Source organism: Malus domestica, chromosome 15 (genome assembly GCF_042453785.1).
Source record: "Malus domestica chromosome 15, GDT2T_hap1".
Classification (NCBI taxonomy): Eukaryota; Viridiplantae; Streptophyta; class Magnoliopsida; order Rosales; family Rosaceae; genus Malus; species Malus domestica.
This window is the reverse complement of record NC_091675.1, coordinates 4,112,646-4,126,942: the sequence shown is the minus strand read 5'-3', so window position 1 is coordinate 4,126,942 and position 14,297 is coordinate 4,112,646. Positions and strand designations below refer to the sequence as shown.

Here is a 14,297-nt window from a genome sequence, read left to right as displayed (position 1 = left end):
AGGATAAGATTAAGAAGTTAGGAGTTCGAGTTCAAATCTCATGTGTTGGAAGGTCCCAGATTTGAGCCCCAAGCTTCCGAAGGTCCCGATCCTCGTCCCCGGCGTTAGGGGTATGGGAGATGGGGTTCATGTCCTGCACATCGAAGTCCTCGGGCGCCTAGTTCACCAGGTTGGGTCTTCAACACCTAAGCTCAGAGTCGAGTCGTAGAACCCTCGGACCAAGTCTCAGGCAACAACATTTCCAACAATAATATGACTACTCGAATCTGAAATCATGAACTCAAGGGTTTACAGAAAAATATGGATACATTACTTAATCCCGGGTTAAACAAAACTATGAGCAGCTTCCAACAATCAATCAAACAAGTAGATAAACATGGGAGATTAGTTCAAGCACCCAGTTTGAAACAGAAAAATGTTTTACAGAATCCTTGGCAACTGTTATAGCTCCAAAACGACGGAAATATGCAGAAAGCACAACATAGGACACCCTGGGATCTAAAAGTTATAACTTGTAAATGCAAAATCTCTCCCTTTTCATGGTGCTTAGCCAGGGCAAACCACCCCAGAAAGACTTATTATTGGATAAGATATAGCGAAAGCAGGCCCCCAAACACAAGATGAAAGTCCTCACTTGGTCCACCAAAGGAGGAAATCCTTGCGCCGGTTGATCTTCTTCTGTAGCTGGAGAAGGCCGTAAAGTAGGGCCTCAGCAGTGGGAGGGCAGCCTGGAACATAGATATCAACGGGGACGATCCTGTCACAACCCCTAACAACAGAATAGGAGTAATGATAGTAACCACCCCCATTTGCACAGCTTCCCATGGAGATGACCCATCTCGGCTCAGGCATTTGGTCATAGACCCTGCAACAAAATTTCAGCACAAAGATCACAACAACTCATACCCATTGGTTTACTTGTGCAAACATTACAACAACGCGTAAATTGAAAGGTTGGTGAGGAGCTTTTAACTCCCAAAATCAAAGGCAATTATGCACTTCCCAGAAGAAATTCCTAAGAAATCCCATCCATCCAAAGACACACAATCCTCTTTAACTATTTCAGCTACAACCCCCTTGCAAAACTAGTTTTTGTTACCAAGAGCTAATACATTGTTTATATTCGAGCCATAATCTAGTCTAATCTAACCACGGAAGCATACCGCTCTAACCAACTTGGCTAATCAGCATAACCAGCAAGCACTTTCATAGGTAAAATTCATGCAAATACAAATAAATAAATAAATCAAAGTTGGTTCTCAAAATTCTCCTAATAACAAACTGGAGGAGAAGGGTGGACATGTTATTCCCATTTTATCGGAGATTTCCTTAAAATTGAGCTTAATCAAAGCTCCAATTATTCCAAGCTGAGATTATATTAGGTATATACAAATATAATTACCGCCAAAACATTTTCTAAGCTCAAAAATCCCTAAACCCTAAAACTGAGATTCGGAAAAATGAGAGGGAAGGAAGGGCTTGTTGTTACTTGCGGAGAGCAGGGGCCATCTTGTTGGTGAGAGTGCCGGCGACGATCATGCAATCGGACTGGCGAGGGCTGGGCCGGAAGATGATGCCGAATCTGTCCAAATCGTAGCGGGCGGCTCCGGTGTGCATCATCTCGACGGCGCAGCAGGCGAGGCCGAAGGTCATGGGCCAGATAGAGCCGCGGCGGGCCCAGTTCATGAGATCGTCGACCTTCGAGATCACGAACTCGGCGGCCTTGGAGAGGCCCGGCGGGGGCGGGGAGGCGGAAGGGGGAGGAGGGCGGGCATAGGTGGCCGGAGTGGAGCCGGAGGGGGCGGAGGACGAGAGGGAGGGGACGGTGGTGTGGAGAGAGAGGGCCCGCTGGGCCGAGAGCTGGAGAGGGATGCGGGCACGGGTCAGCAGAGCCATGACCGTGGAGCTTCGGAGAGAGAGAAGAGGAGGAGGAGGAAAGCTGAAATTTTAGCCTGAAGCTGTTTTCTCCGTGTTAGTTTTTGCATCAGGCGTAAATCACAATTTCTAATTTTCGTAGGATTAGGTTGCAAATTGGGATTTACCCATTTTTGGACTTGTACAATTTGGTTTTTTCTAAATGTTGTGCGGTTACTAGATTTAGAGGGCTTTTTTGGTTTTTAACAATACATTTACACTAAGGATAAATTAGTTGCGACATCGTCGTTTCGAAATTAAGAACTCTCGCTTACAAATGAAGAAGAATATTATTATACCGTAATAACAAGTGGCTGGAGATTTATTAAAATAAATCAGAAAAATTTAGCAATAACTCAGACTTAATACCTTATTCCGTGTTGTTTTCTGAATTTTCAATTCACCCCTAGTGTCAATTCCAAAAATTATTCCGTCAGATTGAGAGTTGTTTTCATCAGTTCAATAGAAGGAAAAAAAAAAAACAAACAAACAAATGTAATAAATTTGATGGTTGATGGCAAATTGCACATTCAAAGGGGTTTGAAAACACAATTAAAAGTCGATGGGGAAAATTAAAAGAAGATGCTAATTTCTAAATTGAGGGGGCATTACTAATTTTCATAGTTTTAATGTTTAAGTTAGTCAAATAATAGTAACTAGTTAAACCATACATGAAACCGACTGAACTAGAAATTGTTCCAATTGTATTATTACATTCAGCAAGTCAGTGTACAGAATTATGTTCCCGACACGCTAAAACATTTCTCCATGCCTAACGTCTATCTCGTAATAAGAGCTTCATCTTCACGATGTGGGAGAAACACTTTCAAGCATCGTTGCACAAAACAAATGTCTCAAATAAAAGATCATGCTACTCAACTAATGCTGCAAATGTGAGACACTTGTTTCATAGAATAAAGGCCCGAGCCAAATCCAAGGAATTTACCATGGTAAACCAAAAAAGGGGAACGAACTCACCGCGGTCAAATATAAACAAAGAGAAAATTTTACCATATACAGTTATACTTGATAAAATAGCGGTTTAAGAACAAGGTAAAAGCTTGTTACAGTTCCTAGCCCCCAAGGGCAACACTAATGTCAGCACAAACTAAACAAAAGCACCTAATTCAACAAAAGTAGTCCATATGATTCGATATCACGACCGACAATCGAATAATATAGAGATGATCAGTTTACCTACACCAAAAACATTTACCTAAACAACAAACACCCAAAAACCAGACGAATTAAGACCGAGGAATTAAGTCTAACATGGAGCCTTCACTGTCCAAAGGAACCAATACTTGCTAAGGAAAGAAAATCAGCAGACTCTGAAAGAGGGGGAAAGAATGGTTAGAGTAAAAACAGTGATAAAATTTCACAAACCCTTTTAACTTTAGTTCAAATAATACAAGGTTGAAGGCCCTGGTATCAATCAGCGTTGATGGCACCATTACAGCTTCTCCCCGCTTCAGGATCTAGGACCCAATTGGTTTCTACTGTGGCAGCAAAGCAGATATTGACCAGGTATTCTTTCGGTAGGCCGATCAGCTAATATCACATCTCTTCAACTAACAAGACACTATGAGGACAACAGCATTCTCCTTTCGAGTTACCTTAAACAGCAATGTTTCGCCTGTATGGGTGGGGCAGATACTACTTTCTTCTTGAAAATGTTGACATCAGCCAAAATGCTTCCTGATTTTGCAGTTAGGTAGGGTGCAGCTTAAACATCACTAGCCGGAGAACAAGGCAAGGCAGCCTTTTGTCAATAGAAATCAGAAAAGCTTTGCCTGCCAAGACATACAACTTTCCATACTATTTTTATGCATAGTACATGTAAAGGCTGTTTGAAGCAGCACAGGCGATTGAATTCTCAGAAGGGTGCCATGCAAGATGTAGCAACTTTGTTGTGAAATCAAAAGAATTTCCGTTTGCGTCAGCTCCAGAGTTATCCACACCTTTTATATTACAATGGAAGAAAATATGTACAGACACTGGTTAGCAGATAGACTACCATCAAGTACCATACCTAATCGATTCAAATCTGAATTTTATTCTCTTTTACAAAAAAAAGTTTAAGTTCATTCGAGACTTTGAATGGAAATCAATTATGTTAAATTTTACCAAGACCACTCAATTTTCAGAAAATGGACTATGTATACAAAATTCATATGCAAGCAAGAACATACCTCGCCTGAGAACACGAGGAAGGCTGCCCAAAGATCTAGAAGGCCTTGCTGGCGTTTGAACTTGTCTCCTGGAAGTTCATGAGAAAAATAATAAGCACATTTGACCAAGAGAACCAAAAAAAAACAAAAAAGAGTTTTTCTTGGACTAAATGATACTATTCCCTAAAAAGAGCATGCCTAACGAGCATTATATAGAATTTGAAAAATACCTCATGGGGTTTTTGCTGGCCTCCAATGTTGTTGCTTCTGTGCTCCCTTCAGAACAACCAAACACCCGAAACAGATTGCTGGAATCACAGAAATGTGTTTCTTCATATGTTGAGCCCCACACAACTTAGGTCAGGGTGCAAGTATAAAAGCAACAAAGGATGTATATGGTATACAGCTAACCTGTAAGAACCTGTTGCCACTCGGTGTCCATCTCCACTTAGACAGCACTCAAACTTATCGAAGATGGAATCATTTTCGTATAAATCACAAAGCTGAGAATGATAAAGAACTAAATAAGTTGCATTGTATGGTATTACTTAAATAATATTGTCTTCTTTTAAGATTATATGTGATCAAACAAACTTTTTGAAGGAATACATCACCTTTGGTCTTAGATATTCATGAACCTGGAAAGTTGCAACTGGGCCAGAATCCATGTTGATGTCCCATAACTGAGAAAACCGGGAAAAAAAGGTGAGAACAGAATTTGTAAGGGACAGGGTTAAGAATCCGAAAAATCTGAAGACAAGAAGTAGCCGCAATCCACAAACTCACCACAAGAACAAATTGAATATCATGATATAAAGTATTCACTCTAAACATCACAGTAACAAAAATAGAATATTTTAGCAATCCAGTCTCAAGAAACAGAGAGATAGAGAGAGAGAGAGAGAGAGAGAGAGAGAGAGAGAGAGAGAGAGAGAGAGAGGGTTTTTTAGCATTTGTTACTTGCAACTCTGTTTGTAGGACTATGACACGAAATTTCAAAATATTGAAAGTATGAACCATCTTTTTATAAGAGTCTGAATATGTGAACCTTAAGAGTCATGTAATCCCGACTAAGTATATGTCTTCCATTCTTAGCAAACTTAATATCTGAAATCGATGCTATTATTTCAGTGAAAAAAGATCTTGAACCGGGCGCTTCTTGTTCTTCAAACCTGCACCATTATAACTCATACTTAGGATTCAAGGGAAACCAAGAAATTAAAGAGGGCTAAAAGTGTCAAAAGATTTTTCATACAGTTATTTTTATTACAATACTAAATCATCTTTGATGAGTGCAAGAATGGAAGGGAGGAAGAATGAAAGACAACTCACAATTTGCTATGAGTGTCACATAAAGCTGACTGCCGCAGATCGATAAGACGAATTGAGCCTTTGGAGCTACTGTACGCCAACATGTTACAATGAGTAGGGTGAAATTCTGCGCATGTTATCACCTCTGCACATAAATTTCAAGTATGTAAAGATAAATAATTACACATGTGGAGCTGTTTGACCAACAAAGCATATAAATAAGGCATAATTCAAGTTTACTACATGGCCAGAACATTTCAGCCAATATAGAAACAGATGAAATCTATGACAGACATGATAGCATGCCACTTAATGAAACGTTCACCAGGATATGACTGAATGGCAGACCAGGAGCCTTGTAACAGGCCCAGATACTTGGGTCAAGGTTATGTCTACAGCCATTTCTCTTCAAACGACAGTCAAAAGTTAGAAAGTAAGAAATTGTCATCATAGTGTTGTGGGTTTCACCAGTTAGATCCTCCATGTTTGCAGGCTTCACGTCAACAATATTAAAACTTTGATTGCTAATCTCTAGGTTCCAAAGATTAATTCGCAGGTCATCAGCTGATATAAAAGTTTCACCATCGCTGCGAAACCAAAAGATAGCTACATTAGTGACCAGAAGATGGAGACCATGGTAGATAATATCCATGCAACAATGCCAAAGTATATATTACACAATACATAAAAGTAAGATTCGACATTGAAAATAAATCTTTTTTTCCTTCTAGTGACAAATATTGTTCTTCAGTGTCAACGTTTACAACAGAAACTGTTTTTTTTCTTTTGGGGGTGGGGAAAGTCCAGCAACTAAAATTTGCTCATCCATGATCACGTAATCAAATAATAAAAATGTACGTTCAAATAGGAGCACAAGCATCAAGGCAAACAATGAACATACACAACATGATTTAAAAATAGATGAAAAGGTGAAGGCGTATTCCATTGAATAAAAGATGTACCTGTTATTTGAAATCGAATTAATATGATAGTCATGGGCATGGGTATACACTCTTCGACATCTAGCCACAAGGCTCGTCTCTTGACTGGTCACCTGGATGCCACAAAAGTTCAAGTGTAGCTAAATAATAGGATGTCATTCACCAAGAAAGTTAAGCATAATTGACTCTGGAAAATTTTCTAAATACCATAACAGCAAAACCATATGCTATCAGAAAATAAACAAATCAGATTGTGTACAACTACCACTGGCAAGTGCAGAGATGGAAATGAAGAGTCATTGCTTGGAGAACTGACTGGGCTCTCTTTACATGCTTCATTTGCAAGATACGGTTTTGAGCTTGATGACATAGAACTAGCAACTGAACCATTTTCCATATATTTAGAAGCATCCACATTCATCTCACATACTTTCTTTACCTTCTTCTCTTGGACCTGCTCAGCATTAGAGCAGGATTAGAATGTTTCCTTCCATAGGAAAAAAAATTTAAAATAATTACATCTTAAGTCGTTGTACCACCTATTGGAAGCCATAACAAGTCATGCACTACACTCTGCATGTGTGTATGTGTGTGTTCATCCCAAGAATGAGGTATAAAATGAAATGGCTGGAGTAATCGCCATCTTTGTTCCGAACAATATATAAATGGAAAGTGTAATGCAACTAACGTTGCCTAAAAATTACTCTGGCAGATGTGATATTGAGAGAAATCATCTTCCATATAATAATCTAACCACATACGAGTTCAAAAAATGTTGGTGCTACCTTCCAGTATTTGATGGTTTTGTCATTAGTGGAGAGAAGAAACAGTGCACCATTAGCTGTTTGACACCATCTGATCTTGTTGATTTTTTCCTCAATTTCCAAACTCTTAAGATAATCAAACTGAGTTTTGAAAAACAAGAAAGAGCAAGTTAGTCAAATCCAGATTCTGGCACAGAGGAAATCTTTATAAGCCTATCTACAGTCCTAGTTGAGCACAAAGAAAGTCATACCTCAGGTTCATGACTTTGAAATTCGGTTTTATAGCGGAACTCAGGATGCCTACTGATTGAATAATCCATCCTCTCCAGATCTCTCCGATGTCCACCATGCTACATAGTTAAGTTTATACAATAAAAGTACAAATAAATCACACCAGTGTAACAAAATACAACAACAGAATAAGGATAAAGATAATATACTCCCAGCCCCACAATCATGACAAAAATGTATTAACTTACATCCTTTATATCCGTTCTTTCAAACAATACCACCCGGCCTCCACGATCTCCAGTGGCAAGGTGGTCCCCAGTTCTATTGAATTCAATAGCAGATATTATATCAACTGCAAAACATCCAGCATGTACACAAGCTAAGTAGTTGTGTATGTTGGTGCACCAAAGCACACTACTCAACACCTTCAAACACCCACTAAGTATCGTTTTCAAAGCTTCAAAAGCAGGTATTCAAGTGAGTCCATTGATTGAAAGTGATACGATTTCCAGTTCACTTATTTCTAAAATCCAAGTCCTTAAGTTTAAAACATATCTCCCTACATGTATCCATCGCAACAATATGTTCGAAAATGAATCCCTATACTAATCAACTAAATGTCGTGATTTAAAAATTAAACGAAGATTAAAAACAATTAGACAGCCTCCAAATGTATAGCTTCATCAATTAATAGCCACAAACCATTAGCCAATAACGTAAGGTTCATTTGGAAGTGCTTTTAAAATGACTGAATGCACTTTTAGAGAAAAAGCTTTTGTGTTTCAAAAGCACTTGGAGTGCTTCCTGCAAGAAGCACCAGTTATGCGCTTGTAGGAAGCACTTGAAGTGCTTTTTCACTTGCATTTTTATTAAGCATTGGTTCCAAAAACATTTTCAACAAAAACGCTTTTAGTAATTTAAAATGCACTTCCAAACGAGCCCTTAACTATACAGCTCAAGTGCTTGGGTCATCCAAAAACCAAACTTTTTCGATTAAATTTCATTGGCGTCTTATGATTCTCATCATTCAATACACAATTTCTGCAACTAATCATCCGATAAATGTATTTAAGATTAAATTAATTAGAATTAAATGTAATGAGAGAAACGAAAGCAATAGTGAATCCCTAACAATACGAAACGAAATGAAAATTAGAGGAAGAATATTACTATTACCTTCCTGAACTTCTTCGCCGGCTGTCCTTTCTCCGAAGACCTGCGAAAACTTCCAGTCGAGCGGCGATACGGCCGCCCCTGACGTCGCCGGAGCCGCGAGGCCCTCTCCGCTGCCGTTCATTTGTTTTATTCCAAAAAAATGGACAAGGAAATGAGCCGAGAAAAAGAGAAGAGAAATCAATGCAGAGTAAATCGATCTGAGAAAATCGGATTTGCGTGAATCTCAGGGATTCGGAGCAATCTTCATCGGAAAATCAATGCAGTCTCTTCCTTCTTCTTCGTCCATTCCAAGCCTTACGCGTACTGTCCTCACAGCGATGGAATTTCCACTCTCTCTGATTCTTTCTCTCTCATCTCTTTTTCTTTCTTTCTTTTTTCTTTTTTTTTTTTTTTTTTTTTTTTTGCTGAAAATAGAGGGGAGGAAAATGACGCAGCAGGGCGTAGCTTTTTAGTTGATTTGTCGTGGATGTCTAAATAATTCAGACTCCCCACATTATTGATGGATTTTTTTAAGTCACGGTCTAAACTACTCTAATTTTCAATAAATGATATAATTTATGAAGTTTTAACGAAATATTTTTGGTACTGTTTATTTTTAACGATAAATCACATTTTTATTTTTTCTTGGTATTATTCACTACTCTTTTATTTATTCTTTTTCATTAAAATTAAAGTTTTTAAAAAATTTTCGTTAGTTTTCTTTATAATTTATTGTCTTAGATTATTATGACAAAAAATGTTTGCGTTCATACATTTTATTGTTGAAATTTTATAATTGAAATGGTGGAAATTTCTTAGTCAGCGTTTGAAAATCATATTTGTTTTAATTAATTAAATTCGCAATCATTTAATTTTTATTAATTGTTTCGTCAGGAAGGTTTAGTTTTCATGCCCGTTCTACTTGCCCTTTCCACCCAAAAGATAAAAGTGATTCGCAGGCTACTGCTCTTTCTTATTTGAAAGGTCTTTTTAGTAAGAAATGGATTGTGGGAGTTTTCATACCAATTTTTAAAATCAAGATGAAGCAGTCCAAACCTCCCGTGTATACTTTTTTTCACTTCTAGCTCCTTCCTTATGGCGGTATCACCTCCGGTATGAAATTGTTACACGAGCAAGCTAGGTCCATTAGAGTTCATTTAGTTGAGCCTTTAAGAGCCATGCGAAAGCAAATTGACAATTCAATGTCAGAATGTTAGTTATTAGTTATTACCAACATAATTTAATTGTTTTAATCATACACACAATTAAGTTATCGTCAATTTAATTGATTTTTTTTCTTTTATAGTGATAATATTTATATGATTATTGAGTATATAAACAATTTTGATGATATAAAATATATCAAACACAATCGCATTGACAATTAGATGCATCAACAGATTGTGAAATTTTTCATTGTGACAAAAATATGATTCGGTACATCAAATATCATAATATTATTAGTTGAATTTTTTTATTCAAGTTTTTAACTATTGTATTATGACCATTGTCGTACCGAAAAAACTCTCAACCGAGTAAACCCAAGTATTTTCATTATTTATTTAATCTTTTCATATTTTTGTGTTTATGCTTTTTGAGGAATATTTGGTTGTAAAATTTGGAACTTTATTAAAGCAATAATAATGAAATAAAAGTGGTAAGTGGTATATTTAGATGTGATAACTATTGAAAGGGACAGGGATAATATTATATCCGTTTATATAGTTTTTTTTTCTAATCTCTCAACTTTATGGATATGGTCGAGTGAAACTCGGCGTAGCATACAATGTAGATGTCTCTCTTTGATCCAACGTTGTTTGTTGGTTTGTAGCAAAAAAAAAAAAAAAAAAAAAAAAGTAAAATCAACGGTGGATGTTTTAATCGTGGAGAAATGTTGAGATGACTCTTTTAAAATAGAACTATTCATAAATTTTCTGTCACTTTATAATTTAATGTTAATTTTGATGTTAATATTATAAAAAGATGTGTCAAAAACTTGAGACGGCGGAGAATACATAAAGAAACTCACTGGAAAGAGCCCCTTTAGCATTTCCATCATTGTGAGCAAAATACTGGAATATATTTTGCTTTTGTTTTCTTGTAATCAAAATTTAATCAAATCAAATAGTTTTGAAAGGATAAGTATTTATCCGTTCAAGATTGATGTGTGTATTTGCAAACAAAAAAGTTGATGCGTGTTTTTTTGTATTCTAATGGAAAATATGTTACCGTAATTTTTTTATTCGCTTAAATTTAATCTAAATTTCATATATGATGTATAAAAATGCCGTATATTTTTCGAATTCGTACGGGTATTCGATCAATCCTAACCAAATTCATTGATTAATTGTACTTAACAATTTCACCAAAAGTTAATCATTTTATTATCCTTTTAGTTTAAGTTAAGGTTTGAATTAAGATTCAACCTAGCCCTAATCTCACATCACTTGTACTAAGTAACGTTCATGATGAGACTCACAACACCTAATCATCGTGGGTAGGTTATCGCCCTACTCCTTAACTTCACAAAATCTCTTCATTTGCAATTAGAAATTGAACTACCAAGTATCGCTAGTAACTTAATTTTATCAATTTCAAGATGTGCAGTTGTTGTATTATTTAAAAATAACATATTAAATGCATTTAAAACTGCATAAATTATTTTTTACGAGCTAACGGTTGATATTTAATTCTCAACTTTTACTTTTTAATTTTGATGCGGAACTCTCAATTTTTGTTTTATAATTTTGATGTGCGGAAATGAGTCAGCTCATTAAAGTTGATATTTAACCCCCCCCCAAATCGAATCTTAGAAGCAAAGCTTTTGACCCATTTAATATGAGCCTGGCCCACAGGATTTTGGGTTGGGCCTGTTTCAACTATAACCACTGACAAAAATACACGTCAAATCTGATTAAAGGTCGTCTTTATGATCGACAGAAGCCATGGGGCTTTTTGGTGGGGTCATAATTAATTCTTTTGCCCTGCACCACAAGCAATGCTCGTGCAAACTTTTGTTAGTGATTTAGGCTTCGCAACAAGAGGAAAAGGAAAAGTTAATAATTTGCCTTGGAATGAATTCTTTATAGTTTCTGAATCCCGATAATATTTCGGTACTCATTAGTGAGTATAATTTTGTTGAATGATATATTAAAACTATTATTTTGACAAATAATTGACATGTTATTTAAGTTTTTTTGAATTTTAAAAATATAAACACGTGATATTTTTTTTATTGGGCCGATTCATGGGTGAATACTCTAGTCTGATATGGTCTAATAAAAAAAAATGTGATGTGTTCTTTATTTTCTAAAGTCCAATAAACATTAATAATATATCTAGTATTTTTTTAAATAATAAAATACGGGTTAAAATATTATTGGACATAATTAAAAGATTATTATCTTTATTTTATAATTTCTACTATCGTCGTTGAATTGACAAATATGACGACTGATGCATGCCAAAGGTGTAAGTTACACCGATCGACAATCTAACGTGCAGTTCGTTGAAAATAAGATATCCTTTTTTCTTTCGGATAAGCTGATTGAAAAATATAACATACTATTATTATTAATAAAATAGCATATGAACACACACAAAGTGTGTGAGAAATTTTGTTATTTTTGTTTTTGAAATAGAATGAGAGAGGAATAGAGTGATAAGTTTTTTATTATTTTTTAATTAGAGATATGTTTTTGATTGTGTGAAATTACATTTATGCTCCATATTTCTAATTCATGTTCTGTTTTAATTAGAGGGTTAAATTGGTAATTTCATAAGATTTTGGTTAATAATGAGTGTTTTATTAATTAGTAGAGATAATGTATCCTACCAAAATATAAGTTTATTTGCAAACGATACGATGATATACTGTGCTAAATGTTTGTGCTTAACAAGCCTAACATTTGACCTTAAACAAAAAAACCACCAACAGATTGCCCCTTGACAGCACCAATGGTAGTGATCATCTTCTTTAGGAATTTTATGCTTATTCTGGTGCTCCCCATTACAGAGGATAAGATAAAAGTTGATTTTCTTTTATTACTATGAAGACTGAAGATGAATGCTAAGATCAGTTGTTTAGGAGTGCGACATTGATAAAATAAAAGAAACTGAAACCAAACAAAACCAAACTCAAAAGAAAATCGAACCGAACCGAATCGAAAGTGGTTTGGTGTAACAACCTGTCCCAGGTTTTACGGAAAGTCGAGGATGATTTCATAATTTCACTTAAGTTGGGGATGATTTTGAAAAGGTTGCTTTATTTGGTCTTAATCGGTGAGCCACGTAGGGCCCACCTTTTAGTTTTGTCTCCCCACCTTAGCTCATTATCCTCCTTATTTTCCTGTGCACCGTATCTCTTCCTTTCGACAACTCTCTCTTTCCCACTTTTTCCCTCTCCCTCGCTGCAACCTCCTTCTTCCCCAAGCACCGAACACACACACACACGCACACACACCTTTACAGACTAACACACAGACAACCATCACCACGATCACACCGTAAACCTACCACCTGGAATAGACCTCTCACTCATCCTCGTCATTATGCAAGTATCTTCCTGACGAGCTATTGTCGTCTTCAACGAAGTTAAGTCGAACCACCCTTCAATCTTCATCCCTAGTAGTCTAGAAGGCTTAGGGGTTGTTAAAAATGGTTTTAGGTGAAGGTTTAAACATGAAAACTACTCATGGAGCTTTCTCTATATTTTCCGGTGAATATATGTGGCTTAGAGCCTTTTTCCGGCCAACTCCGACCACGTTTGTGGAAACCAAAGGTATGGTTTGATTCCTTATTTTATGGGCTTCATTTTGGTATATGGAATGACATGTTTTTGTTGAGTTTTGAGGTCTATTGGAGCTCGGGAATTTCCCAGCCGAAAACCGGCCTTCTCTCTTTGGTTTCGATGACCTGCCTAACAAACGGGCCAAAAACTGGCCCAAGTAACCCAACCTATTTAGGTAGCTCAAGCCCCAGTACAAACCCTTAAAACACCATGCCTTTGGGCTTTACTGACACAGGTCTTCGCCCAATTGAACTACCCACGAGTCTTCAGCCCAACTCATCAACCCTAAAACCCACTGGACCCAAACCTGAGTAGAACCGGCCCAACTTGGTCCGACCCAAACCCCAGCCCATGACCCAAACCCTGGATCCATTTACCAGTATTGACCTGACCCAAGAGGAATATTCTTTGGAATATTCTCGTGTTGACTTTTTCGAAATTTACCTGGAACCCTTCTTAGGGTAATTCGATGTCCTAAATCCGTTTTTGAAGTCTGTTTTCCCAAATTCAATCGTTTTAATAGAATTTTATTAATTGGACCTTTTATGTGCTTATGGGCAATTATTTGTGGCGTTTCCGTCTTCGCTAGTTTGCGTGACTCTTCGGCGGCGAAGTATCTGTGAATTGACATCTTCTAAAATGCATGTTTTAATAGTAGAAATGCATACATGAAAAAGCATGATTTAATAGTTACATTTTATGAAATGTTTTATAAGTAAATTGGATTTACACTTTATGATTATCATGCTTACTGAGAATATTTTGGAATACCATATTTTATCTAACTTATGTTCTTTGTAGTATATATGATGATGGATGACTATATACTATTTATGAACATGTTTTTACAGACTTTTTTTTTTATTTTTTATAGTATATATGATGGATGACTATATGCTATGAAGATGTCTTTGAGATATATGTACCTACGTTTGGAAAGAATATGTTCAATGTTTTGTGTGTATTTAGTAGTCACTGTTCTACCTATGGGCGAGAGATATAGTTCTTGTCTTCGGGCCGG

At 36.5% G+C, this 14,297-nt stretch overlaps 2 protein-coding genes across 5 annotated transcripts; both read right to left on the bottom strand.

Annotated features, from left to right (window-relative positions):
• Nucleotides 1-287: 287 nt before the first annotated feature.
• Nucleotides 288-2,071, bottom strand: LOC103455836 (NADH dehydrogenase [ubiquinone] iron-sulfur protein 7, mitochondrial). Its single transcript, XM_008395434.4, has 2 exons — nucleotides 1,490-2,071; nucleotides 288-865 (listed from the first exon to the last, which is right to left on the bottom strand). Exons 1-2 carry the CDS (start codon nucleotides 1,894-1,896, stop codon nucleotides 631-633), a joined length of 642 nt encoding a protein of 213 aa, XP_008393656.1. The 5' UTR covers nucleotides 1,897-2,071; the 3' UTR covers nucleotides 288-630.
• An 833-nt stretch (nucleotides 2,072-2,904) lies between these two features.
• LOC103455837 (serine/threonine protein phosphatase 2A 55 kDa regulatory subunit B beta isoform-like) lies at nucleotides 2,905-8,980 on the bottom strand. 4 transcript variants are annotated; one of them, XR_011576458.1, is made up of 14 exons: nucleotides 8,509-8,980; nucleotides 7,581-7,684; nucleotides 7,353-7,451; nucleotides 7,123-7,242; nucleotides 6,603-6,791; nucleotides 6,359-6,450; nucleotides 5,865-5,983; nucleotides 5,418-5,541; nucleotides 5,134-5,257; nucleotides 4,700-4,768; nucleotides 4,497-4,588; nucleotides 4,316-4,415; nucleotides 4,107-4,174; nucleotides 2,905-3,875 (listed from the first exon to the last, which is right to left on the bottom strand). XR_011576458.1 is itself a non-coding variant. In XM_008395436.4 (14 exons), the coding sequence occupies exons 1-14, from the start codon at nucleotides 8,627-8,629 to the stop codon at nucleotides 3,739-3,741; spliced, it is 1,536 nt and encodes a 511-aa protein (XP_008393658.2). In that variant the 5' UTR covers nucleotides 8,630-8,976; the 3' UTR covers nucleotides 2,905-3,738. The 4 variants fall into 4 exon arrangements, 2 of the variants coding, with proteins under 2 accessions (XP_008393658.2, XP_008393657.2); XR_011576457.1 differs by having other exon boundaries at nucleotides 6,600-6,791; nucleotides 8,509-8,950; XM_008395436.4 differs by having other exon boundaries at nucleotides 4,316-4,393; nucleotides 8,509-8,976.
• Between the last annotated feature and the right edge of the window lie 5,317 nt (nucleotides 8,981-14,297).